The sequence below is a fragment of the Macaca mulatta genome, chromosome 8 (genome assembly GCF_049350105.2).
Source record: "Macaca mulatta isolate MMU2019108-1 chromosome 8, T2T-MMU8v2.0, whole genome shotgun sequence".
Lineage (NCBI taxonomy): Eukaryota > Metazoa > Chordata > Mammalia > Primates > Cercopithecidae > Macaca > Macaca mulatta.
The window spans coordinates 114,754,195-114,776,881 of NC_133413.1; the positions used below are offsets into that span (position 1 = coordinate 114,754,195).

The 22,687-nt window shown below is 40.1% G+C and overlaps 1 protein-coding gene across 13 annotated transcripts in view; it reads right to left on the reverse strand.

The window, feature by feature from the left end:
• The window catches only part of DPYS (dihydropyrimidinase), an 88,052-nt gene that overhangs the window by 29,475 nt on the left and 35,890 nt on the right, over nucleotides 1-22,687 (reverse strand). For 2 of the 13 annotated variants that reach the window (XM_015145843.3, XM_028852854.2), the window contains 3 exons: nucleotides 20,158-20,314; nucleotides 18,576-18,717; nucleotides 14,839-14,981 (listed from right to left, as the gene is read on the reverse strand). In XM_015145843.3, coding sequence (XP_015001329.2) covers nucleotides 14,839-14,981; nucleotides 18,576-18,717; nucleotides 20,158-20,314 — 442 coding nt within the window. Of the gene's footprint in view, nucleotides 1-2,904; nucleotides 3,219-4,470; nucleotides 5,416-9,623; nucleotides 13,121-14,838; nucleotides 14,982-18,575; nucleotides 18,718-20,157; nucleotides 20,315-22,687 lie in introns of those variants that run through there. The other 11 variants (XR_013396938.1, XR_013396939.1, XR_013396937.1 and 8 more) reach the window with 11 other exon arrangements.

The window sequence follows — 22,687 nt, forward strand, 5'->3', positions numbered from 1 at the left end:
AGACGGGGTTTCTCCATGTTGGCCAGGCTAATTTCAAACTCCTGACCTCATGATCCTGAAGTGCTGGGATGACAGGCATGAGCCACTGCGCCCAGTCAAACATGTTTAATGGCACTGTGTAATTAAATGTCTAAGGGGCATTCTACTAAAATTGTGGTTACCACTGTGCCTCACCAACATGCCAATCACAAACTAAATGTGCAGGGCCAGGCATAGTGGCGCATGCCTGTAATCCCAGCACTTCGGGAGGCTGAGGTGGGTGGATCACTTGAGGTCAGGAGTTCAAGACCAGCCTGGCCAACACAGTGAAACCCTGTCTCTACTAAAAATGTGAAAATTAGCTGGGCATGGTGGTGCACACCTGTAATTCCAGCTACTCAGGAGGCTGAGGCAGGAGAATTGCTTGAAATAGGGAGGCAGAGGTTGCAGTGAGCCAAAATCACGCCACTGTACTCCAGCCTGGGTGACAGATAAATTAATTATTAATTAATTAAAATAAAAAATAAAAAAATCTTTTAAAAATACAAACTAAATATGCAGGAGAGGAAATGTATAAACAGGGGCGAAACTGTGATTGACCAAACAAACTGAAATTTGGGATAATTGTTGAATTTTTCTAAGCTTTTTCCTAGAATCCCACATTATAAAAGTCATTTACTTTGGTATCTCCCTAGTGATAACTCTCTTGATAACTCTCTAGTGCTTTATCACTTTATACGTGATCATGATATTAATGCTTTTTAAAGTTCTACTATATGCCAGGCACCATATTAAAGGTATTAACTCTTTTCAAAAAGCCCCAAAAGTTGCTACAATTATTATCATATCTACATTTTGCTGGGGAGGAAAGAGCCTTGAAGAGGGCAGTCACTTGCCCAAGGTCCTGCAGCCTGTACTGGTACAGTTCAGATTTAATTACAGTTGCCTAATTTGGCTCTAAATGGCATGTCCCTTAACTATTGGGCCTAATCTTTTACCTTGTATTATAGTGATTTGAGTTATTTGGGGTGTTTCTTATCTGTCTAATTAGATCCTAAGTTCCCTTAGGGTAATAATTTTTTCACTCAACTTTGAGTACAATGTATTGCATCCAGCTGGCACTCGATAAATGCTTGGTTCATACATGAGCAAGGCTGCAGTTACTTTGAAGTCACTTCTGACTCCTCTCTTTCCATTTCCAATTTTTCACCAACCTAAATTAATTCATTTTTATCCCCATTTTCCAGGCCTTGATTTTGTTTGCTGTCATCTTGACTTATTCCCTCAGGCCAGACTCCTACAATAGCCTCCTAACCATTCTCCCTGACTCCAATCCATCCTACACACTCATCGCCCTAAAATACGATTTAGTCAGATTTCCCCAGCCGACAGGTCTAGACCCTCAGACCCTAGGGTGATCAGGTATGGGTAGAGCTTCTAGACCAACACCTTTGACCAAAAGCAACTTCCTAGAGTGACAATCACAGCTTAGGCTTAGACCGAGAGCGTTGCCAAGGACATGGGAGTTTCAATGTTCAAACCAGGAAAGTCCCAGGCAAACCAGGGTGAGTTGGTTATGCTACATCCTCCTCCCCATCTCCAAAGTCCCTTCTCTTTACAGCCATGTACTCTACAACAACACCATTTTCTACTGGTGCCAGGCAAATTGGGAATCACAGATTTGGATCAACTCAAACCCTCACTCAAAGACATTCAATAGCTCATGCTCCCTCACATAAAATCTGCTATACTTCACCTAACATTCAAAGCCTTTGGTAGTCTGACCAGGACAAATCTCATCTTCAACTCCTTCCCATCCTGACCCTCTGCTCATTCTCCAGTTTTTATTACCCCATGACTGTATCTTTCCCATTTTCCTCATTTGCCCCTGACTCCACCATCTGGATGACTTTACTGTCCCCATCCACCTATCCAGAGCCATCTTCAAGGATACGGTTAGTGCAAAGCCCCTTCCCAAGCCCAAACCAGTCATCTGTGAAGTCTTCTCCTTTGTCAAGGAGACCAGCACATGAGACCTCCTCCATCTCTGGTACTGATGTGTTGAGCTGATATTTTTCTCTTCCAAAACTTAGTTATCCTTCACTATGTTTATAACTTTGTCTCACCAAAATGCAACCCCTCTGATGAGAGGTATTACACCTTATATTTATGTCTCCCACAGTACTCATAATTTGTCACACATTTCTTACACACAATGAACATGCAATCAATATGTGTTTTCAGATAACTGATTAACATTGTCCTCACCCCCTCACCTCCACCATGTGAGGAATTCAGCAATCCTTCTACACAGATAAAGGCTCCGTTTGTTTTTCTTGTGGGTAAATTGCCTTCTCATTATTTTGCCTCCAGAAACTTAGCTCTCTTAAATAAACGCCTGGCAGGAGGACAGAACTGAGCAAAGTATGAACATTTCCCTTCCCGAGTGAGAAGAAGAGGGAACAATCATAGCACAGGATGATAGTGGGGGGCTCACAGGAAGAAAACATAACAAAAACATGAAGAAACCACCTTTAAGAAATTGTGGAGAGGGAAAGAGCATTGCAAATATACAAAATGATAGAGAAAACGTAGGGAGAAAAGGACTTCACAGGAAAGGAAAAGATAAAACAAAGCTGTTTATTAGAAGACAGCCAGAGAAACGTGCTGAGAGCCCAGCACAAACGCTCAGCTCTACCCTGCGAGGGGCAGCCCCTGTGACCCCCTCCAGGAGGCACCTCCTCCATGCAGACAGCAGGCCTTGAGAGCGCATCTGGGGAGCCCTTCCTTGCCCAGTTACCTGACTAAAGGCAGGCATAGTGAACCAATGGAAAATTTCCTTCAGACAACATAACCTCAGCATAAAAAAAACAATATCGATCTATTTGCCTCCCAGCCAAAGAGAAATCAAGTTAGACAAAGGAAATTAGGCAATAAGTTTAATGTGATTCCAGCTGCAGCTGCGAAATAAACCTGATGTACTCTGACTCTCCTTCCCAAATGCTCTCTGGTTGGCACAGGTCACTTTTTTTGGGAGGGCACCAAGGAAGTGTTCTGCAGGTACATGAAATCTTTTAAACTTAGAAGTCAACCGCCTGCTGGTGTTCAAAGAAGCCCCGCCGCCAGAAGGACAGGCTTGGAACCGATGTCCAGGAGTGTTGGCAGATTTGCAGGGATGCAGGCCGTGCTCCTGCCAAGTGCACACTTGTAACCAAGGACAGAACGCGCAATCTGTTGCCCTGGAGCACAGAAAGAAAGCACTGACCTCAGATTCACAGATCTTAGCTTCTATGGGATGAGCTCAGGAAATCAAGGGCCAATGTGAATGTTTGTGAAAACTTGATGTGCATGTGTCTTGGGTGGGTGCCAATATTATATATTTCAAGCACTGTGTGTGCAGTTAGAATGATGAAATAGGTGCAGACTCAAGTCACCAAATAGGTGAATATTCGGCTGTGTTGTCTCAGGGGACTGGAAGGAGTCCGGAGTCTTGTTGTCTCCACTTCCTCCCCCACTGACATTCCAGCTCCAGGCCCACCCCTGCCAGGGTTGCAGGGCCTACCAGCTTTGTTTCTGTGACTCTGGTGTGGTAGATCTGGCCAGAGAGCCCTCTGATTGGTGGGCTTACTCTGGCAGTGAGAGCTAGTACCTGGACCACCAGAATCACAATTCAAAAGACAACTGGGGCAAAAAGCAAAAGCCACCACTTCTCTGCTGGCCATGCCCTTTCCACCCTGGTAAAGAATGGGATTATGCCTAATCACTTTGTCTCCACCACCTACCATGTCTCTGGCACATGGCAAGGCCCAAGATACAGTTTGTAATGACTGAATAAATGAATGTGGAACAAGATAAAAGCGTAATAGAGAGAAATGGGAATTTCTGCATTTAGTTGCAAAGACCCATACATTTATATGTTTCTATTGGAGAAAATGTGACAGTATTTCATGTAAAACAAATCAGGGGACAGATGAACACCCCAGAGAAACTCTCACACATATATACAAGACATAGAGTGTCTGAAATAGTGAAAAATTGCAAACAACCTGAGTGTCCACCAGCAAAAGACTATATCATCAATTATGGTATATTCATAAAGCAGAATAGTATAAAGCAGTGAAAATGAATAAAACAAACCAACATGGAAAGTCTAACAATTATAATATTAAGAAAGTTGAACAATACATACAGTACAATTCATATGAAGCTAAGAATACACAAAAATTATATATAATATTTATATTATATATTATGTAAATATATAGTCATGCCTTAGAAATGCATCTATATATAGTAAATAGAAAGAAATGCATGGAAATGATAAACACCAAATTAGGTAGTTGTTGAGATGAGGAAGGAGGCAGGCCTGGGAAGGTTAATACACAAGTGTTAGCTAAAGTACTCTTTGTACCTTTTGTTTATATTAAAATTGTACTTTTTAAAAAAATTATGAACATTGTAAATTACTGTCTACTCAAAGAGACTTAAAAGTGTAACACAGAAAGCAACCATTTACTATAATCCTAGTCATTTTAACATAAACATCAGAGAAGACCCAATATGTTTTTAAGTTACTCACTGAATAAATGTGGTAAGATATTAAAACCTCATGCAGTTGCTCACAATTACTGTTTTGGATGTACAAGGTGCATTCAAGAAAAATGTTATTTTAAAAAATGCAAAGTTCTGCATTTAGTTATCAAACTAATCAGCCTCAGATATTCCTGCTCTGATGGTATTACAGGTAGGAACATGTCTAGTTCTGGGACTCACATGTTTGCAGGACATGGACAAGTGTGTGTCAAGAGAAGCGAGGGTACAGGAGTGGTCAGGTCATTGGGATTTTGCTACTCATGGGCCTAAGGATCTGGTGAAGAACGTGGGAATGCATATCTCATGATGGGAAGGCTTACTGGGAGCCAATAACTTCTTCAAACATTTGAATGAATAAATGAAAGGACTATCATATGAGAATGTAGATACATTCTGCATAATTCCAAAGGATAAACATGTGAAGGGCTAAGAGGAGATAATTTTTAATGCAACCAAAAGAAGAATGTCCTCATAATTACAGGCATCCCAGAAAGAAATGGACCGTTTGGTTAGGTAGTAAGTTCCCTGAAACCAGCAGTAATCAAGCAAACCTACAACATCTGCATTATAGAGATACTATAGAGAACTCCATCTGGGGTCGCTAATTGGACTTTTTGAGTTCCAACGTCTTATCTAATTCTATGACTCTAAACCAGTGTTTCTCAAACTTGAATGTGTATCAGAAGTCCCTGGAGGGCTTTGAAAACCTAGATTGCTGGACCCAGCTCCTGGAGTTTTTGAGGCAGCAGCTCTGAGGTAGGGGCTGAGAGTTGGCATTTCTAAAAACTTCCCAGATGATGTTGATGTTGCTAGTCCAGAAACCATGCTTCGAGAAGGTCTGCTCTTTAAAAAAAAAAAAAAAAGTAAATCAGCTTAAGTTTTTTGGTGTTTCGGTCAGGCCACTAAAATGCAGGCCCTTCCTTGAATTACTCACTGCCTCCAAATAGACTTCCACTGTAGTCTTCTCGAGGGAGGGGACCATTTTTATAAATGACTTCTTCTAAGGCCTTTGTAGGAAGACAAGGCTCTTTGCTGTACAATAAGAGTATAAGGACCCTGGGATTCTTTTCAGATACTGATATTAAATTTCTTTTGAACCATTTTCACTCTGTCCTCTGTTTCCTCCATAACTAATGGCCATAATTTTAAAATAACTGGCCGGAATTAGAGATGAGTCTGAGTCCAAAAAACAGAGTTGTTTGACCCACAGAAGGATATGACCTGGTGTAAACCATATGCATGGACAGGTCTGGTGACACAACTAGCCACTATCTCTGGAATGCATCTTTGTCAAGCACTGCTTTGGGAAAGAAGACAGAAGTGCTGAGAATTCTCTTCTTTTTAATTCAAAGGGGGAAAAAATGTAAAACATGGCTCTTGAACCAGTTCCATGGGCAGATAAAGTTCAGACAAAAATGTTAAATCACACATTTGTCCATTAGTATCTGGTTTCTTCACTCAACAAATGACTATTGAGCTTCTATATATACCTGGAACTGTGCTGAAACCTAGGAATACAGTTGTAAATAATACAAGCAAATGTCAAAGATATAAAAACATAGAATCTATGTCAGGTAGGAAGAAAAATACAGCAGGTGCTTAGTTAGGAAAACCTATGTCTTTCACACAGACTCGCTTGGTGCTTATTTTTTGCCCAATGCTAATGCTGAAAATAAACTGCTTACTCTGGCCAAGCCAAATGATCAGTGATAGAATGGGTTACTGCGATTCATTCTAAGCTGCTTTTCTTTTATAATTTGGGGGAAAATGCAGCTATTAGTAGTAAAGTCCCCAGAAATCATTTCTAGTTCACTTGAAAGGTTCAGTTGCATGAAAATATGTTTAAATAAACAACTTGGAACAAAGAGTGGTTAAAACTGTACGCATACATAACCAGCAAAGCTAGCTTTTTTCATGCATAGCCCAAACTTTTTTTTTTTAAAGCAAATGTCTTCTGAAGGCCACAAAATGAATCTTAAGAGGTTTGTTTGAACAGTTTCACTGCTAATAATTTTTAAAAGGTGTCAGTTCTGGAGGCTCAGGCTCTCTTAACCAAAACAATCCATCTAAGCTTCTTAATTTTAGTCATTCTGAAACTTAGTGGTGAAAATTAAAGGTGTGCAAGAAACCTGGGAGACGGAGTTTTTATATGAAATATAATTCTAATATCTTTTGGTCCTGTCTGAATTAAGTCATTATACAAAGATTTCTGACTCACAGCTATAGCTAATAAGAGCTCCCACTCATTCCACAAACTGACCACCTACTACTATTATCTATTACCACTGACCACCTACTACATGCCAAGTGCTACTGAACACTGACTATGCACCAAGCATCTTATGACACGACCTTAAAGCTCACAACAAAGCTAGGAAATAAATAGCATTATCATGTCCATTTTACAAACAAAAAAATTGAAATTCAGAAAAATTAAATGACATACCCAAAGTCATACCCAGCTCATAAGTGGCAGACTAGGACTTTAACACCAAAGCCTTTCTCTTCACTCTATGGTACCGCTCCCCCAATAGCCCAGATGGCAGGTTTGATTTTGTGTGGATTAGCAAAAGACATTTGTTCCTCAAGGTGCTTTGCTATCATATGCTAGAAAACTGGCATAGTTACTACCTGTATCTATATCTAGCTATCTAACTATACACATATATCCGTGGTAACGATGATGTGAAGAGTGCCCCTGTAACTGTGCAAAAGCACAACCTGAACCACATTAGGCAGCAGCCCTGACACCATGTTGCAGCCCTGACGTTGTGTTATAAGACATCACAGTGACAAATCATGGCATAAATCATATTCATTTCCACTTATGCACCCAGGACAAGACCCACACAATGCACACTGGGATGCTTGTGGGTGTGGGGAGTGGCAGGCGCATTAGTGACAGACACTCTCAGAAACAGGCGTGAAAAGCAGCATCTTCAGGCTGATCAACTGTTATAAGCAGGAACCCAGGCTGCTGTGCTGACGTGCATGTGAGTGTGTGTGTGTGCACGCTTTCTTTGAGGAAGAGGAGGAGGATTATAATGCACAAATGAGTCAGAGGATACACAATGTGCAACTTCAAGGGAAAATGCCTCATAGCTTCTGTGAGACAGTTACTGGTGATGTAGCTATCCTAATAAGCCATAACCATCACTCTTTGCCAAAGGGTACCTGATTCCTCCTTTCTTCTCCCTCCCCACGCCCTACAATCCCTACCACCCAAGGATGACAGTTATTCTTCCCCCGCTTTATTTCACACAAAAGGCCCCCTCTAGAATCCAGAAGGGCACCATCATAAGCTGCAAGCCATTACTCTTCACTGAATATAAAGTTAAATTCATTTATCTCCATCTTCAATGAGAAAGGGAAGGAAATTAAGCAGGAAAGATGGCACAATGCCTTCAAGAATGGTGTATTCAAGGTCAAAGCCTGCCATAATTGAGTTAAAAAATAATAAATGAAAACATGTCTGCTCTGCAGAATACGGTCCAGCTAGAAGTCTTCATTAAATGTTCCAGTACACACAATGTGTTAGCTGTGTGTTTGTGTGCTTGAGATTCTGTGAGATACCCTGTAGCTCATAAATACTGAAAAGGGACAGTTACCATAGTAACTAAGTGCTATTTAATGAATACCAAAGAACTGAAGCTCCGAGGATAGTTTTAAATTGCCAGAACATGAGTTACTGCTGCAGCTATGGGCTTGCAAGTAACTGACATGCCACTCTCTCTAATAAGATTTTTAACAAGTTGGCCAATTTGCCTGATCTCCGTCTTGACCACATGACACCACAAGATTCTGTTTTAACATCACATGAAAAGCATGTTCCTGATTTCTTCCCCTGACTCCAGGTATCAAGATCTTCTACAGAAATGTGTCAAACATTCAGAAACTGAAAACGTCCTTAAATTTGAAGCTTTGACCCAAGTAGTGAAGCAGTAGGACACATACTTCCATCATAAGCAATAGACACCAGCTCAATGAGCCGTCAAGCTGAATACAGCAGGCTCTTTTATTTCCGAAAAAGGTGAATGCTCCCTTTACACTAAATGCAGTTTGTTCTTTATTGTGCAATGACACAGAAGAGCTATTGCAGTTGATTTTTGCAGGAACTTTTTACAGGCTAGTGACGTCTTAGGTAATCTTTTATCAGGATGTCCAAACCTTCCCTACTACGCCCACTCCCAATTCTCTCCTGCCATCCATCACCATATGTCAAATTCCTCACCTTGGAATCATCTCGCTTTTTACAGATTTAAAAGGAAAAAATAAGCATGGCTGCCCTGCTTTTCTTTCCACTGGTCTCCCCTGGTAACTCTAACGTGGTCCATTTTTAAGGCTACAGATTGTGTGGCAAGCACATTTACGTCTACATGCCATTAATAAGTAACAAGAATTTTAAAAACGAAAACATCTGTGTACCATGAAGCCAAAAATCATTAGCAAATGCATTCGTTCTCCAGGGGCTGGCTTGTTCTTGCATAACCAGCAGCTCGAATGGCCTGGTTGGAGCCAGCCGAGCTCAGTGTGGGCTGTGGGCGCCCCCTTCAGCATCTAGGGTACAATGCATGTTGCTTTCCTGTTAGATACTAACGAGTCGGCTGGGCAGTTATTTTTGCTAAAACCGTTTGAGGAAATTTTGTAGGAAAATTTGGGCCAATATCTAATGCTGTGGTGAGACAAAAAGCCTGCACATTACCAGCCTGCATTTAATGTTAAAATCAGGCAGGTAAAATTTAAAAGGGAGGCCTTTATTACAAGAAGAAAAAAAAAACCCTATAGATATATTCATTTATTCATTTGATTAAATAACACTTATCTACAAGGTGAACTCTATTTAAAATTGCCTTTGTCTGTGATAAACACAACTGAAAGTGGAGACAGCCACAACCTCTTCACCTTCTCATTTCCTTCTACAGCCTGAACCTGTTCTCTCTGTGGTGCAATCCCCAGCCTTAACTGCTTCCTCCTGGAACCCCCTATCAATGCCTTGGTTTATCTCACCTCCATGTTTAGTCTTGAGTCACAGAGCCACGTTATCTACTCACCTTTTTCGTACGATTTCATGTCGATGACTGCTCTAACTCCACAAGGATCTTTCTTCTTTGAACTTCTAAGGCATCTTGTTTCTGCCTCTCGTGTGATATTCTTAACCCATCCCTTCTTAGGCTGAGAATATTTGACTTTACATCTCCTCTCCTCTCCTAGACTGTCAGCTTCTTAAAAGCAGGGCGTGGCTGTTGTATAAGCTTGACCCTCAGCCTGCAGCTTGCCGAGGTGCTCCTGTGCAGAGGGAATTTGTGAATGAAGGAGCACACAAAGGTAACTCTTTTGACTTCATTTCTTCTAAGAGCTCTGCTTAACAAACTCATTGCTACCAACCTAAAATATGAAGGGGCACTTAAAGAAAATAAGACCAGTGAGACAGTTCTTCCTCCTCTCCTTGGTAATAAATCTTTTCTACTTAAATTCATCTTTATCTATTCATTCTTTCAACACAGTCATGTATTGATCACATGCAGTAAGTAAAAAGCATGAAATGGGAAGATGCTATTCTTACTTTTCCTCTCACCATAGCCGGTGCTGAATAAAATCTTTCTAGTTTTCATTTATGCTATTTCTTAGTCCTGCCAATCTTCCATGCAGTGTGGAAGACTGCATCCTTCTCATTCACCTGTTCAACATTTATTGTGCTTCTTCTCTATGCTGAACCAAGCTAGGCCTACGTCATATAGGATCAATTAAAACAAAAATCGAGAGCATAACTCCTCACTCCTTAAGTATGGACTGTACATGGTAACTTCCTTCCAGAAAATACAACATGGAAAGGGGTGGGGGAAACAGCTGTATGGTGGAGAAACCTGGAAAATACCACCTCAGCCAGTTCATCCAGGTAAACACCAGTAGTGGTAAGTCGTGTTCACAGTATGTCTTTTGATACGATGTGATGACAATGGTTCTTTACTTCTGTGATCTTCCTCCCCCAAACCCACAACCAGAGGCTTATAATGAGAAAAACATCAGGAAAATTACAACAGAGGCCATTCTACAAAATACCTGATCGATATTCCTCAAAACTGTCAAGGTCATCAAAAACAAAGTCAGAGAAATTGTCACAAGTCAGGGGAGCCTAAGGACACATGACCACTAAATGCAATATTGGATCCTGGAAGGGGAAAAAGGCAAAAACTAAGGAAATATGATAAAGTATGGATTCTAGTTAATAATAACATATCAGTTTTGGTTCATTAATTGTGACAAGTGTACCATACTAATGTAAGATAATAATAGTGGCAACCAGTATGGGGTACATAGGAACTGTCTTGTACTATCTTTGCAACTTTTCTGTAAATCTAAAATATTCTAAAATAAAACATTTATTTTAAAAAATGGAACTAGACCTCAAGAATATTAATGAGAAAGAAAAGGAAGACAGATTGTGGTACAGGATTGTAAGTGGGTTTGCGGGAATCAGTAGAACTCAGGCTGCAAGGTGAGAAGAGGCAGACGGTGACGATGGTAGGGGTAGTGTCTAAGGACAGTGGAAAGCTATGGATGATTCATGGACAGTTAGAAAAGTCTAAAAATATTATTGCACTTCAGAAAGGTCCTAGTTGAGGTCATCAGCATAAATTTTGGTCGGGAACAGCCAGCCCAGATGAGCAACTTTCTCATAACAACCAGGCCAAGAATAGAGAAAGCTGGTGCTATGATCGACCCAGATAAGGGCTCAGCATACAGTTTCTGAAACAATCTCTCTCCCTTAATGTGAACGACAACAAACGTGTTTTCTCCTTGAATTCTTCCAGATTCATTATTCTATGAAGCCTCCTCTTCAACAGCCCCCTTCTCTCCTTTTTCCCACATTCTGCAATTGAAAAAAATGAATGATGATAGTGCAAAACTATTCTGATGATGGTTTAGAGGAAAATGTTAAATTAAAGGATTAAAGAAGCAAGATATAGAATAAGTCAAATATGTCAAAGAAATCCAAAGGAGGCTCAATCAATTCAATATACCCTGAGATTTTTCCGCTTTTCAAAAAAACAATAAAACAAGAAAAGAAAAACAAAAAGGTCACCAGCTTTTTAAAAGGATCTGGAGTCAGAGAAATAGAACCCCATGGTTCATCTGCCTTCCGATCACCACAGGCAAAATAGCTGAGAACACCTAAAAATGAAAATGTCCTGCAAAGAATGAAACTAGTCAAACTAGAGAAATAGAAAATAACCATAATAATACATATCTTGTCTTTGTGTAACACGTTCTTAGTTGACAAAGCATTTTCACATGTATCTCATGTGATTCTAACCAAAACTTTATGAGGTAGGCATAACAATTCTCAATGATCCCATTTTACACATGAGAGAGTGGATTTTCAGAGACTTTAAATGGCCTTTGATGGGTCTGGGATCACAGCCTACACATTAGGCTCTGGGGCTATGCTGGTTTTCCTTATGTCTGGCACCGAGGTGTACACAATCAGCACACACAGATAAAGAAGCTTCATGCTAGTAAGATAATGCAGAATATGTATCTTTCTCCCAAAAGACACATCTACAAAAACGTTAATATTTAATTTTGTTATCATTATTGTGATAAATAAATTTGATCATTAATGTGATAAATAATGTCCTTCATAAAGTGAAGGATGGAAATCATACAAAAAACGTGAAAGAACTTACAAGAGAAAGCGATGGAAAGAAATGTAAAAACATAGGAGCTTTTTAGTTTGACCTTAAGTTAGTTATTCTTAGACTAGAAATGAGGGAAATTAAGCAGGTAATATATATAGACCTTTAAAAAAAAATCTACACATCTGGATCATTATGTGCTATTCTGAAACAACTGAATAGGAAAAGAAGGGTAAGACAATGTTATAGAAATCAGTAGCAAAACTTGTGAGAAAGCGGTCTAAATTTATATAGTCTAAAAACATGACTCAAAGAGACATAATCGCAGCCTATAAATATCCTCCAGGCAGCGATATGTGGTAAATAAAGTGAATTATTCACAACCTTGGGTTCAGGTCATCTCTCTTTGTCCAGTTGTCTAGGGAAGACAGTGCTCTACCCCTGAGCTGGTGTCATCCCTAGAAATTAAAACGGCAGATGAGGGCTCGCCAGGCTGGGCCCTGTTGGAGATACTCAGGTGGAGGATTCAAAAGAAGAAGCGCATCGAATGGCCTCCTGAGATTCTCCATATTATTAAGAATTAGACTGGAGAGTCTCACCACACAATAAAGTGTTTTCATTTTTTCCCTCACCTTTGATAAAGAATGACAGAGAATGAAATCAAATCCAAAAATGCTTTTAGTTATTGGCCCACCTGATTGGAAGACAAAATGGAATATGAAAAATCAAGAACATTATAAAGTGCTCTGCTTTGCTATCAGCAGACAACATGGTACTGAATCTCATGAAAAATCACCCAAGTTTATGAAGTCGAAGTCACTAGGTCAGGGTTCTCATAGCAAACCTGTCACTTACGCTGTTGCACAGCTCCAGTTTTCTCATTGTCATAAGGTCATCAGTAGCTGTCTCTCCTGGTAAAATCACATTTAAGACACCAAAACATTTAAAAAACCCACTGAGAGCTGTGACATACAGATTATTACTGATGATTAACATTAGTATGATGTTCCCTGATGTTATGCTTCAAAAGCATCATTTTCCACAAATATTTCTTTCACAGAATAGTTTTCTCCCTTTTGAAAATTTCTAGGTTTTCAGATTAAAGCTCACGATCTCCTTAACCCACAAGTTATTTCAAAAGGTCTGCCTGAGCCCAGCCCTTGAAGCAGCCTAAATGGTTTGAATTACAGCCAAGATGGCCCTGGGCAGGCCCCTGCTGGGTGGACAGCAGCCCTCTGTAGAGTGATACTTTAAATATCAAGAGTTCTCTAAACACAGCATGCTCATTTCAGCCACAGAGCAATCAAAATCCAAGCAATTTTTTTTTCCATTGCCTTTCCAAGCACAATTTTTCTAGCCTTGTAGAGAAGCTGCCTACATTTGGTTTTGCTTGTCTTCATTTTGCATGTAACTATTTTGTATGCAACCAGATATTTAGTCCTTAAATGGGCAATAGTTCCTTATTAACCTAAGAAAGACCTTGAACCGTGTCTTGTTGTTATCTTAAGATATTTATGTAAATAAGATGTGTATACCACCCTTTAGGGCATTGCATGGATCTTAACCAGCGATGAGGTGATATGCTGAAGTGTTTAACTGAAGGCTGCTTGCTTGCTATGACTACGGCCTGCCAGCCATGTGAACTGGTCCCTGAGTGCGAAAAGTGGGTGCCCAGAGAGTGTCAAGTGGAAAAAAACGAGGATTTTCTGTAGGAATATCTGCGGCTTGTTTTCAGGCTTACAGTGATGGTACCTTAGTGCTTCAAATGATCATTGTTTTCCCAAAGGTAACCCAGGAGCACTTCAATTGAAGCTGGGCCTTTGTGACAATATTAGCCCAAGAAACTGTAGACTTTTTTTTCTTACTACAATAAAAACCCTAATAGACTTTGAATAAATGCCTGTACAAGGAGGCAGAAGTCCATGCGAGCGCACATACATACAGATTATTAAAGCATTTAATGGGATTTTCTCCACTACAACTGCAAAGTACATGAAAAACACAAATTAGGCTGCAGGTGTTGCCTGTGCTAACGTCCTATAAGGAGACAATAACAGAGCTCCAGCCTCTATTGACTGCTTTCCTGAGTTGGTGGAATTTGCCAGACCTGCAATATTAACATAGAATTATGGAAATTGGAAACAAAAAGCTGGAATCTACTAGGAATGACAGGCTGAAGATGAACTCAACTGGAAAATTTGGCTAACTGAAAGTGACATCCTTTGTGCTGGAATTTTTCTATCTGAAAGCTTTAAAAAGGCTGTAATTATTTTGAGTTTTCAATTCAACCCTTTTCAAACTAAGCCTTTTATTTCCTTCGTCACTCTGTACCTTTCTTCCATGTGAACTCGGGCATTTGCCAGGCACTGAAATGGTAAATTCATATTGGTTTTATATACAGATCCATTGTCAGAGAATGCAACACAATTTCTGCATCCTCTATGCCAAGAAAAACAAAGGAATATTTGCACATCAAAACCTTTATCTTGTGTACAGGCTCAAAGTACCTGAGCACAGCTAAAGAAGTCATCTAAGGAGAAATGGCTGATTAATGCCAAAGCATTATTTCTTTGCAAGTTAGTGCATTTTCTCCACAATGAAGCCAAGGAATACAAGAACTTAGACTTACCTTGTGGCTTTTGGGTCCCAAATAACAATGTCAGCATCTGATCCTACAGCTATTCTTCCTTTTCTTGGATAGAGGTTAAAGATTTTGGCTGCATTTGTGCTGGTAACTGCCACAAATCTGTTTTCATCCATTTTACCACTGTGCTGTAAAGCAATTCAAAGAATCATTCTAATGATCAAATACTAAAAAGTATCCTATCAATAAAATGACAAGACATGCATCTCTTAAACAAACAGAACTACACCTAATTTCTTATATCGTGGAGCATCTGAGGATGCTGATAAGTATTAAACAGTCATAATGCTAATGATGGAGACGATGGGGTAACATATGGAAGCCTGAAGATGACTTTTCAAAAACCCCATTAATTAGCATCCACACTAATTCTTCCCATTCATCCTAGAATCACAAAAATTGGTATAAGTGACAGCTAGATTTTGGTAATGGTATTTTCGATTCTCATTTAAAGTTTGACAATACCACATTTATGATCTGACTTATTTATTACAGACCTAAGATTTATGAGATAATCATGTAGACATTAGATAGAATAATATAGAGTGAGAATAGGTGATAATTTTTTTTTTTTTTTTTTGGAGACGGAATTTCACTGTCATTGCCCAGGCTGGAGTGCAATGGTGCGATCTTGGCTCACTGCAACCTCCATCTCCCAGGTTCAAGTGATTCTCCTGCCTCAGCCTCCCGAGTAGCTGGGATTACAGGCATGCGCCACCACACATGGCTAATTTTTTGTATTTAGTAGAGATGGGTTTCACCATGTTGGCCAGGCTGGTCTCCAACTCCTGACCACAGGTGATCCACCCTCCTTGGCCTCCCAAAGTGTTGGGATTACAGGCGTGAGCCACTGCACCTGGCTGACAACATTTTTAAATCAGTTGGCAATGCTTTTATTATTTTTTAAAGAATATTATAGAGTGAGGATAGGGGCCAACACTTCTGAATCAGGTGACAATTCTTTTTTTTTCATTTTTTGTTTTGAGACATGGTCTCACTCTGTTGCCCAGGCTGGAATGCAGTGGCGTGATCATGGCTCACTGCAGCTTTAACCTCCCTTGGCTTAGGTGATTCTCCCCCTTCTGCCTCCCAAGCATTAGGTTGGTGCAAAAGTAATCACAGTTTTGCCATCACTTTTAATGGCAAAAACTGCAATTACTTTTGCACCAACCTAATAGCTGGGACTACATGGTATGGTATGCCTCACCATGCCTGGCTAATTTTTTGTAGAGATAGGGTTTCACCATGTTGCCCAGGCTGATCTGGAACTGTAATCCTAACACTTCAGGAGGCCGAGGCAACCCACCTGCCTTAGCCTCCCCAAAGTGTTAGGATTACAGGCATAAGCCACCACACCCAGATGCAATCCTTTTGAAAAGATAAAAAAATCAACTCAAGAGGTTCAATTTTATGCAATTGAAGTTTTGCACGAACCAACAATTATGGATAGTCTATTGCAAGAGATTTTAATATGGACAGAATTCAGAGGGATGTGGCTCCTCTAAAATAAAATTTAAAAGTGTTAGGAGTTTATCCCTATTTACATGGTAAGAGGGTAGTTAAGGTTTATTTAATTACCAAAGAGTGCTTGCCTTAAAAATCACTAAGAACCATGCCCTGAAAGTAATATTTCCATAAGTAAACCATACTAATGTTTCATAAAATGACGTGGTTTCCTATATATTATGAAGAACTATTCAGTCACTGTAAAGCCATTTATATACCAGGGAACTATATGGATGATGAAAACCTGCTATAATAAAGATATTCATTGTAATAACAGAAGTTCAAGTGGAAGGTTGAACTGTTATCAAGAAAATCTGAGTGAAGAGAAGTCGTGGGGGATGGTTAGAGTTGGGGTGGAGGAAGAGGGGGTAAGGAAAATAATCAGCAGAAGATGGGGCTATAGAGATGCTTTGAAGATCTAATTGTAAGTTAATGATTCAACTATCATCCACTAAGTAATGGAGACAAGTAAAGGGTTTTTAAGAGAACAATAGCACAAACAGAACTTTATTTTTGAATGAGAACTCCCATTCGAAACCTATCCTCCCTCTATAATACTGTAAAAATAATAATAAAAGCATTGTCAGCTGTTCTCAGTACAGAACAAGAGTTCTTGTACTGGAGTAAAGAATACATTGTAGCAAGTGAGACCCTAGAGATGGGGACCAGCTGTGAGATTACTGCAAAGGTCCAAACAAAATATGAGCCTCCAACTAGAATGGCAGCAATGAAGAAAGAAATAAGGAGACACTTTGGAAATAAAATTGACAAGACTTGGTGAATAATTCATTAGAGTTAGAAGTAGGTGGTATGTGTAGGGTAAAGGCAATTGAAGAGGATTCTGAAGTGTGAGATGTAATTAATGTGTCATTCAAGGGAGGCATCCTAGGAGATGGGTGAGAAGGGCATGACACTGGGGACCAGAAATCTAACCAGGCAAGTCCCCTCTGCTGGTCTTCACAGCTCCACATGTCAACTGGCTGGACAAGTTAACACACAGACATTTAGTTATGTGATTCTTCTCCATCCTTAGGGAGAAATTTTCTAGTCATGAGCATTTACATTTTGTTTCCAGACTTTAAATTATTACTTTTGTGACTTCATACAGCAATTTAAAAATATGATATCCAAGGGTCCTTTAAGAAGTGACATCAGGCTGGGCATGGTGGCTCACGCCTGTCAATCCCAACACTTTGGGAGGCCGAGGCGGGTGGATCACTTGAGGTCAGGAATTTGAAACCAGCCTGGCCAACATGGTGAAACCCCCTCTCTATTAAAAATACAAAAATTTGCTGGTCATGGTGGCGCACATCTGTAATCCCAGCTACTTGGGAGGCTGAGGCAGGAGAATCACTTGAACCTGGGAGTCAGAGGTTACAGTGAGCTGAGAATACACCACTGCACTCCAGCCTGGCAACAGAGTGAGACTCCGTCAAAAAAAAAAAAAAAAAACAAAACAACTGACATCGACAAAGATTTCATGACAAGGAGGTATAAGCATAATGAATACCTTTCGTGTATTTTCGTGTGTGTGTGTGTGATGGAGTCTCACTCTGTTGCCCCAGGTTGAAGTGCAATGGTGCCATCTTGACTCACCGCAACCTCTGCCTCACGAATTCAAGCGATTCTCCTGTCTCAGCCTCCTGAGTAGCTGCGATTACAGGCTCGTGCCACCATGCCCGGCTAACTTTCGTATTTTTAGTAGAGACAGGGTTTCACCGTGTTAGCAGGTTGGTCTTGAACTCCTGACCTCAAGTGATCCACCCGCCTTGGCCTACCAAAGTGCTGGGATTAAAAGTGTGAGCCACCGCACCCAACCCCTTTGTGTATTTTTTATCATTTCAAGTATTTGTGCCAATGACACATGAGGCATTGGAATTCAAGAGCATGAGAAATCAAGCAGAAGGGCTATGCCTTTTCAGAGAATTCAAGAATAACCCTCTTTGTATGCAATCTTAATTCATCTCCTAATGTCTCTGCCAAATGGTGCGATGCATCCTCTAAACTAAAATAAACTATGCAGAGATTATTTCTTTGCTGATGCTATACTGAGGGATGGAATGGTGGCAGAGGTGATAGTACTGCATTCCTCGTATCCTCCCTAGTAAAAACAATCAAAAAGTTTGTTTATGAAAATTTGTGCCACTCTGGTCCTCAAATGGGCAGGATCCTGGCTGAAGAAGTAGGCAAAGCAAGGCTGGAACGTTTGAACCCACCACGCCTTTTTCCCATATTACTGACATCCGATCTTCAACACCATTCACCCCATTGGGGATTTTGGTAAAATCATCCTTCCCAAGAGCTTTCTGGCAGGTGTTAAAAGTGCAGTTATCAGTCCCTGTTGTGGTTAGATCATCACTGTAAAAGAAAAAAACACAAGAGTGATGGGGTGAGTATACAGAACACGTTAGGAGGAAACTGCCATAACCTTTACTAATCTCCTGGCTCCCTTCTCAATTGAAGTCAGAAAAATGCAATGGAGAATGAACAGTTTTTTCAAGAACATATTTCATCCGTCTCCTGTCTCTATTCTAGGAAGCACCTTCAGACGACACACTGATAGGAAGCGTGGTGCAAGACAGGTTAGGAAACCTGGCTTCTAAGCTCAGCTCCGTCACTTACTAGCTCTGTGATATGAGCTTGTCCGAGACTCTGTTTCTCATCTAGAAATGAATAGTTATATGTACTTGATGAAGATAACTTCAGAATCACCAGCAAATATGTAAGAGAAAACCTCTTGTGAGCAGAATACTCCACAAAGACATCACCATGGTGATCCTCATGAATGGAGGGCAGGTCCTCCGGGGCAGTCCTGAGCCACACGGCCCACTGGAATGAACAGAGGGTGAGATTGGCTGAGGATGCTGATATTACCAGGGACAGGAATACTGCTTTGACTCGTGAGTAATCTTGCGGATGTTGAATCATGAAGGAGGAAGGAAGCTGTAAAGAACAGGTAAGTAAACTCTTGTAAGGTCTGTCATGAAAAACTCTTAGCTTGAGACTGAGTATCTGTGAATGGGGAGTGTCGGGATGTCCATGAATGGTAGAATTTTCTTTTTTCTTTTCTTTTTCTTTTTTTCTTTTTTTTTGAGACAGAGTCTTGCTGTGTCACCCAGGTTGGAGTGCAATGGCGCTATCTCTGCTCACTGCAACCTCTGTCTCCTGGGTTCAAGTGATTCTCATGCCTCAGCCTCCCAAGTAACTGGGATTACAGTCATGAGCCACCATGCCTGGCCAATTTTTGTATTTTTAGTAGAGATGGGGATTTGCCATGTTCACCAGGCTGATCTCAAACTCCTGGCCTCATGTGATCCGCCCACTTCAGCCTCCCAAAGTGCTGGGATTACAGGCATGAGCCACTGCATCTGGCCCAAGAATAGTAGAATTTTCAAGAAAAATGATCATACCTTCCCAGAAAGTAACAGGGTCACCTACACAACAACCTAGTTCCCAGATTATATCAGCATAGAAAAAAATTCAACAATATTCTGATAAAAAGTAAAGCGTAATGAAGAGCCCTGGGTTTAGGCAACAAGAGATGAAAAAAGTCAGAAAAGAGTAAAGTTTCAGTGAAAGTGATCTGATTTCTGTGAGTCTAGGAAAGGCTTTAGCAACATATCATAGCATAACTAAGTCGATGTTTTTTGTTCTGCAGGTGAGGGTACCCAGGGCCTGTCAGGTCAAGTAGAAGAGAATACTGGGAGGTTAATGGAAGGTCCAGATGGGAGGACGAGCTCCCCTCCACCCAAACCTTCTTTTGGCAATACACTTCCCAGTCATCTGCAAAATGATTACTTAGCCAGTAGATTCATGAGGAAGTCGGGTGTTGAGGGGTCTGGTCGCAAAGGTGGACCCATGACATGGTGGGCGGCATGGTGCCATTCTTTATTCCAGTAGTGTGTGCCATCTGTGCCAAGACTGGCCGCTATGGGTTCGCCATAGACCACCTTCCCTGGAAAGATTAAAAGAAGCATTCATCACTTTAATTTATTCTTAAGAGGACCATGTGACAAACACATAAATATTAATCTTTTCTGCCCTAGCAGAGGGTAATAGCTACAGTTTAGCAGAATCCCAAACTATAATTTACTTTTGTGGACAGGATTTTAAAATCCATGATGAACATAAATATGAATGAGAAACAAACCTCTGTAAGTGTAAGCTATTCATATTTTAGATCCATTTTTATGGCCATATAACTTAGCAAAAGCTGGCCGGTACAAGAGCCGTTCTAATGAAACCTTCTCCAAAACCCTACCAGATAAACGCTATTGTTATCTCCATCAAAGGATGAGAATAAAGCTATGGAGTAATAACTTCTCCACTCCATATGTACACTCCACTTACATACACTCCATGTGGTGTGGAGATGGTAGAATTTGAACCCAGGCATATTGACTCCAGTGGTCCTAACTTTTATGCTTTATTACCCTGGTGACAGATAATTATTAGTTAGGTCATATGGAATTCAACCACAGCATATTTCTGCTGCAAATCAATTGATAATCTTTTCATGCCCTTGAAAAAAAGAACTCCTCAAAAAACTTGTATTAAATGAAAGAACACTCAGATAATAAATTCTTAGCCAGAAATGCATATTTTAAAAATCATGCAAATGAGGCCATCAAAAAAGCATACAATGTTAGAAAAGTTAATAGTGCACAGTGAATTTGAATTTAAAATCAATCAGAATCCTATCTCTGATTAGCATTTGTCAGAATAATAGTTCTGCTGGCATCAACCTGATCATATTCAGGCAATCATTAAGGAGAGTGCACAGTAGAGAGATGCTGGCATACCAAATTAGTTCACTCTGGTTCATTAGATGCTGAGTTTTAGTTAAAATCCTGATATATGACTGAAATTAACAGATTTCCTCAGAGAGTACTGACAGTAGATGGCCACCAGTTGACTGAGTCATATCAAATTGGAACACAGCACCCTATTATTTCATAGATCCTTCTCCAAACTAGCCATCTTCCACTAGCTAGGTTAGGAATTTGGAAAACCATGAAAGCAAGGCTTACTGAAGCCTAAGAACTTCAATTCTTAAGTAACCAATTATCAATAAAAGTTATCCCCCAGGGACTCAGCCATGGCTAAGTTACTTTGCTTCCATGACGTACCCTACTAGATGAATCCCGTCCCCATTTGGATTCTTACTGCCCTATCCCCAGAAAAGGAGAAACACCATTAGCAATTCTTTCTAAATACAGAATAAGCAGCAATCGTTTTCAGTGAATGAAGAGGTAATGTACTATCTACGGGAGAACTGGGAAGATGGACACGATATTTTATTTGCAAATATGAAGAGACCTTCCTATTCCAAGGGAATGTCTTACAGATGCTTGGACAAGGAAAACTCAGAGACTTGATCTGCAATCACTTTACAAGTTGCTGACTGAGGATTTTCCATGGTGCTTTATCATCGAGGAAAGATCCTTATCACATGTTCTATTCAATCACTTGGCTCATCAAGGTGATATGGGAATATGGTTCCAAAAGTCCTACAATTTTAACAGCACTCAGGAAAAATTAAAAGTGTCAGCATCTACCGGGAGTCTGCCAGGACTGTTTTGAAACCAGATGACAGGTAATTTCCTTGGAAGGGCTTAGCTCCTTTAAAATGTGACAGGCCACTTTAGTATATACAGCAAGCTCTTCGTTAACTGGGCTATTTTCGACTTTCTCCCCATTTAGTATCTGTTAATATCCAAAATAAAATTTAAAAAGTGAAAATTCCTAACTGCATATTCTCTCTATTTTCTATTTCATTATTCCTAAGGCATTTTCAAAGGACTAAAAAGCATACAAGAACTAAAAAGGGGAAGGAAAACAGGAGGCCTGGATAATCCATAAATTGGATACTCAAACTGGATAATTCAGCATAATTATGGGTTCTGTTAGACTTGGGCTAAAAATAAAATAACAATAAAAATAGCTAACACATGCATACCATTCTATAGTTTGCAAGGCTCCCAAATACAATCTCATTTGACCTTCATAGTTGCCTTCATGCTGGTTTGACAGATGAAGAAATTGATGCTCAATGAGATTAATGTGCCCAGCACACACTGGCACTAAGTGGTACAGCCAGAATTAGAGTCATAGTATTATAATATCATATCATATGCACTATGTTACTAGGAAAAGTGCCATTTTTTATTTCTTGGGAAAGAGCATGTATTTCTAAATATTTAAGTCAACCACAGGCTATTTATGGATGTGGCTGAGCATTTTTCCGATCTCACTTACTGGTTTCATTTACTACACTTAGTTGGTTGGCAGTGAAGAGTGCTCTATCTGTCTTGAGCCTGGTACTATC